The sequence below is a fragment of the Sphaeroforma arctica genome (genome assembly GCF_001186125.1).
Source record: "Sphaeroforma arctica JP610 unplaced genomic scaffold supercont1.581, whole genome shotgun sequence".
Lineage (NCBI taxonomy): Eukaryota > Ichthyosporea > Ichthyophonida > Sphaeroforma > Sphaeroforma arctica.
The window spans coordinates 1-5,785 of record NW_014039977.1 but is presented as its reverse complement, the minus strand read 5'-3'; the positions used below and the strand labels follow the sequence as shown (position 1 = coordinate 5,785).

The following is a 5,785-nucleotide window of genomic DNA, read 5'->3' as shown; positions in this document are numbered from 1 at the left end:
ACACAGAAAAACAGCCCTACGATTCCTTTATGCATATCTAGTTTATCAAATTTGACGGAACATGATTTTTGCATCTGTTCGCTCTGTAGGCTTGTATCGCTCTAGTATTTGGAGTTATCAGGTATATGTAAAGGTTTTACATAGGGGTTTAGTGTTTATGAAGTGGTCCACGGTCCGGTCCAGAGCATTTCAATTACACGGTGTCCGTTTTAGGGGTTTATCCGTCAAACTTGGATTGGGATCATCAATACATGTACTAGGGAGGATGCAGCAATTATCAATCGTATAGACGCAACTCAAACAATTTCACATGCGACTATTCTGCCTAGTTTAAAGCACAGGGATAAAACACATATACTCTCCGACACGACGATGCAAAATTTTTAAAAACTCTTCTCCGGCAATCAACTGCTGGTTGACTAATTCTATCTTGCGCACGTCACTTCCGTTCGATAAGAATAACATTCGTACAGTGATCACAACGCACGTACACATATACACCCCCATGGCAGCAGATAATATAGTTTATTCGTATTGCGACTTTTTTTACACTACTAATTGACTGATTGCAATTCGTGTACGTCTCTTTCGCCTTCCTCGGTTTCCTCGTCCCAAATGCTCGTGTCATAGTCACCGCCCAATACAAAGTACGGGTTGGCCTCGCGCAGTCGGAAGATCCAGCTGAGAGTGATGAATGGGGTGCAATATATGAATACGTTTGATTTAAATATACATTGTGGCGGTATACGCAGATAAACTTAGAACAAACAAAACACTCAGGTCTGTAAATAGCACAATACTTAGAGTGCGGGTGTTTCGCGACTCCCTCGAGTAGACCGAAGATCCAACTCTAGATAATAAAATGTACAACTATATACTGACAACACAATTTTTATATACATAAACATATACACATACACACACACACACACATACACACACACACACACATATATATACATATACATACACCTACATATACATATGTATATGTACATATATATACATACACATACATATATATACATATACATACATACATACACATATATATATACGTATATATATATATATAAAATAATAGTTCCACGCTAAAGGGGCGGCCTCTCACAATCGCTACCAAATGCGATTGGTGAATAGCAGCCATATGAGAAGGAGACAAACTTATATATATATCGATACACATGTACATACACACACACATACAAATATATATATATATACACATACACACACACATATATATATATATATACATACATACACATATATACATACATACATACATACTTACATACATATTCATATACATGTACATATATATATAAATATTAAAATATATATATACATACACATACACATACATACATACGTACATATATATATATATACATATACATACATACATACACATACTTACATACATACATACGTACATATATATATATCTTGCTTTTGGGTGCACCTTCTGCTTAAAATAATGATATCCTAAAACACGATTGAACTAGATAGAACACAACTCTATGCATGGGGCCATCGGCAAGGCCAGTAGTCTTGTGTTTGTAGATACGTTATCAAAACCCTACGGTAGTGTGTAACTGGCAGTACTACAAACCGGTATAGTCCGGAGATTTTATAAGGTAAAGTATACACAAATGTATAATAACATTAAGTAGAATAAGTTTATTCTATTTTATATTGAATGCGCTCAAAACAATATCGCTCCAGAATCACACATTATCGTCTGTACACTAGCTTTGTACTGTAAGTAGAAGGCCAATACACAGCTCAGTCCCAGAGGTAGGTATCATCATACCGTTTACCAAGCGCACATCAGTGCAGGAAATACGCACACACATCACACAACTGCAATACCACCGATCACGAGTAAGATAGAAAACACACATATTACCCACACATCAGGTATACACAACAACTATGCATAGCCTCGTGCGAGCATTGCCATATATAAATATATAAATAAGTATATATAGATATAGATATATATCCAACGACATACCACAGCCCTGCCATGAATGTCCAATAGAGTAAATTGTGTACTACTAGAATGGCAGCCCGAGCTTCGGCCAAATTGTCCCAGTCCCACGTGGAAACGACAATTGTCATCATGGAGGCGAAGAAGTAGATAGTCACACACCTGCACAGATGTATCGGCGTGTAAAGCACGAACAAATTAGTGTATATATAGGATGATTGTGGTACAGGCATGAATAGGTAGGATAAGGATATCAAGCACTGGTAAATACGACAGTAGATAGTGTCGCAAAGGTAAGACTAAGCTGTGCTAGGCATGACGCAGTTTGTTGTCGTGATGTGAATCCACATCATTAAAACCGCAGGCAAACAGCCAGATCTTTATTAAAACACTGTCAAATCACAACAATTCATACATACAAAGATACATACATTATATATATATATATACATACACATACACATACACATACACATACACATACACATATATATCGCGAGTCTCTGCACCAAAACATCTCAACAACAACAACACACACACACACTGACCAGAAAAAGCGAGAGATGAGCCTGAGCTTCGCAGCTACGGGCATTGTAACGTTATCTGGTTCATCCGCGGTAGTCCCCTCAAACTCACTCTCAGGCTCTGCATCCTGCATATCGAGTCTACCCTTCGGGCCAGCGTTGTAGGGTTCACTAACTATCTCCTCTTCGCCTTCCATGGTAGCCTGGTCATTCGCACCTACGATGACATCTGCGTGCGGCCGGCAGTGGGGATGATGACGGATAGGGTTTTCGGGGTTCAAGGTTTTATGCATGGTTGGCATACCAACGCGGGTGTGTAGAAACATGGAGATATTTTCACAGCATTGACAAGGACACAAATTAATGGATTTATCGTTCCCACCACACGTAGGCGTCTGCGGATGTACCGAACTGGTGGCAGCCATCAGGCAGTGACAGGCACACAGAACGCCTCGCACCCGGCACATACATGTCAGTTAGGCATATGCACGCATAAGGGTACAACTATACATAGCTGACAGTACACACAACAGCGAAGCTCAATCTCTGCATAACATGCATACTCTGCTATATCACTACCAATCAATAACTAATGAATCACATACAGCTATACTACTAATCAATAAATAAAATAACACATACTTATAACACACACAGCTATGTCTACTATGTAGTCAAAAAATAACACATCACATACTTATAACACACACAGCTATATGTCTACTATGTAGTCAGCTATACGTCTACTATGTTGTCAACAAATAACACATCACATACTTATAACACACACAGCTATATGTCTACTATGTAGTCAAAAAATAACACATCACATACTTATAACACACACAGCTGTATCTCTACGATGTAATCAATAAATAACACATGTACTTATAAATAACACACACAGCTATATCACTGCTAAACAAAAAAATGCATATCACACACTTCTTAAAACAACGCACACCATGTTGTAACGCACCGCTACTCATAACACACATATCACCCAATCGTAGTGATGCTATTTCGAGCATATCTCCTAACTAATAGTCGTATGTGTCTCGTGCGCATGTGGCTTACCGCTATTGTTGTTTTCTGATGAGGCCGCACGACCACTGCTCAGGTCATCGAGTTCAGGCTACACATTACAGAAGAGGGATTTAGGGATATATGGGTTTGAATTGGATTGGATTACAGATGAGGAAAACAGCAGTAGAAAGATAGTATTGGGACGCAATTTTGATTTAAGGTTTAGGGGTTTCACAATGAGGAATTGTAGGTATACCTGTGATATATGTGGGAAACCATCATAAGTGCACAAGCGCTTCCGCAGCCACACACCATTCAAGATAGAACGAAAGCGTTCAAAAGAAAAGCAATACGCCAGCCCACGAGACTGTACAGGACAAACGAATTGGCTTATGCGATGTAACGGGTGCTAATGAGCGCAGCGAACCCACTTGACGCGACTATACTTTTATGGTTTAAGGTTTAGGGATAAACAACTCAATTGGCTTTTGAGACGTGATTTGATAAATAGAATTTCATATCTAATTCAGAAGGTTACAGACAAAAGCAAAAAGGACAGTAATGTGCAGTGTCTGAGGGAATGGTTGAATTTGTCTCCCGCCAATCCTGATAGTCAGCCTACTATCACACACACACCAACCGTAACACTGTTATAAAACATATCAGATATACATGCAATGAGCAGTATACATAAACCGTTATACTGCTATGAAATATACCAGATATACATGCACTAACCAGTTTACACCAACAGCCTAAAAACAGCACCAACGCCAACTTCAAGCCAATCGTACGCCTATACCAAACACATATACAAACCAGTATGACAAGTGTTGTGCACTGAGGTCTCGAGGGTATCCTTACCGTATTCTCCTTCTTGTGAGCCTCCAACTGAGCCTCCAATTTGACCACTTCAATTTGGGTGGTTTGGAATATCCAGGTCCACATGTAGATTAGCGTGAACAGGTATATGAGCGTGGCCTGCAAATGCGAATGCAAATGCGGTGAGTACCGGACAAGGACACAACAAGCGTAAGGGTGAGGGCGAGGAAACACACACAGGATTGGTTCAATCGACGCTTCTGCTTTGAGGCTCGTGATACCAATACCATTAGTTTGATCGGCGTAGTCTCGAAGGCAAATAGGGGTTAGGGTTTTAGGGGTTTAGGGTTCATGGTTTGACCTAGAGATGGAGGCTGGAGACTAGCAAGACACAAAGGGGTTGCCGAAGGTGTATGCACACGGCAGGTAATGTAAGCAGGGGAAGAGGAGGATATTAATAAGAGTATATGCAGTGAAGTCTGGTAAAAGGGAGTGTACATACACACCCCCCCCCCTCCCCACACACACATATATATATAACATATAGTTCATCTATACACACACACGCTGCATGTACACACATACAGCAATTAAGCATGACCACGCCGGTAAGCAAGCAGAATGACATGCTTTATATGTACAAGATACGATAGCCTATAGAACTCATGTCTGCAGCATTGAGTTACACTGTATTCTGTTGGAGGGCCGGGGAATCCTAGTTGTATCACAACGGGTATATTACTCTTAATCCCTTAATGCTTAGATTTAATACTTAATATTTGTTATTTGGTACTTTGGTGTAAATATGACTTAAGACACAGCAATAGGTACACTGATACTCTCATGCATTCAAGTTAAAGCCAAAATTCTGACCGCTATGTGGCGTGCAGCAGAACCTGGCCTGGTCTGTCACTCTATACGACACTTCAGTATACATACTTCACACCTTCCATACCTTTACTACCTATACCCAATGTACCTATAAAAAAACACCAAATACATCCACCAACCGACTTACAACGACCAGGATGTTCTCCTCCGTGTCCGAGATGTCTCTGAATGGCGTGCCTTCAAGACCACCATGGCTGGCCCAGATAATGTTATGTGCTGTGATAGATGCGAAGTAGAAGACGGGGGCGATAAACACAGCCTTAGCCCCATCGGAGCTGAACTTGTCTTTAGTTATTTGGTATCCGTAGGCAATGGACATCAGCAATCTGTGGACAAAAGTACAAAAACAAGTAGATGGGGTTAGTCTTTGTAGAATCCGAATGGATGGGCCCACGATTGCGTCGGTTGTCTCAAGCTATAAAGATCGCCAAGGAAGGGCAAATAGATCCCGGTATAAATAAATAAATAAATATGTATGTATGCATGCATGCGTATATATATATATATATATATATATATATATATA

General features: G+C 40.1%; 1 protein-coding gene across 1 annotated transcript; it reads right to left on the bottom strand.

Moving 5' to 3' along the window:
• Positions 1 to 506: 506 nt before the first annotated feature.
• SARC_07384 (hypothetical protein) lies at positions 507 to 5,585 on the bottom strand. Its single transcript, XM_014298673.1, has 6 exons — positions 5,387 to 5,585; positions 4,411 to 4,527; positions 3,598 to 3,655; positions 2,545 to 2,749; positions 2,021 to 2,158; positions 507 to 681 (listed from the first exon to the last, which is right to left on the bottom strand). The coding sequence occupies exons 1-6, from the start codon at positions 5,576 to 5,578 to the stop codon at positions 555 to 557; spliced, it is 837 nt and encodes a 278-aa protein (XP_014154148.1). The 5' UTR covers positions 5,579 to 5,585; the 3' UTR covers positions 507 to 554.
• Between the last annotated feature and the right edge of the window lie 200 nt (positions 5,586 to 5,785).

Excerpts from the sequence above, each read along its gene's own strand:
- SARC_07384 (XM_014298673.1), bottom strand. The coding sequence starts at position 5,578 with ATGTCCATTGCCTACGGATACCAAATAACTAAAGACAAGTTCAGCTCC. Across the intron at positions 2,159-2,544 it reads CTCATCTCTCGCTTTTTCTG|GTGTGTGACTATCTACTTCT; the intron begins GTCAGTGTGTGT and ends ACATCTGTGCAG. Across the intron at positions 682-2,020 it reads ACATTCATGGCAGGGCTGTG|CTGGATCTTCCGACTGCGCG; the intron begins GTATGTCGTTGG and ends CATCACTCTCAG.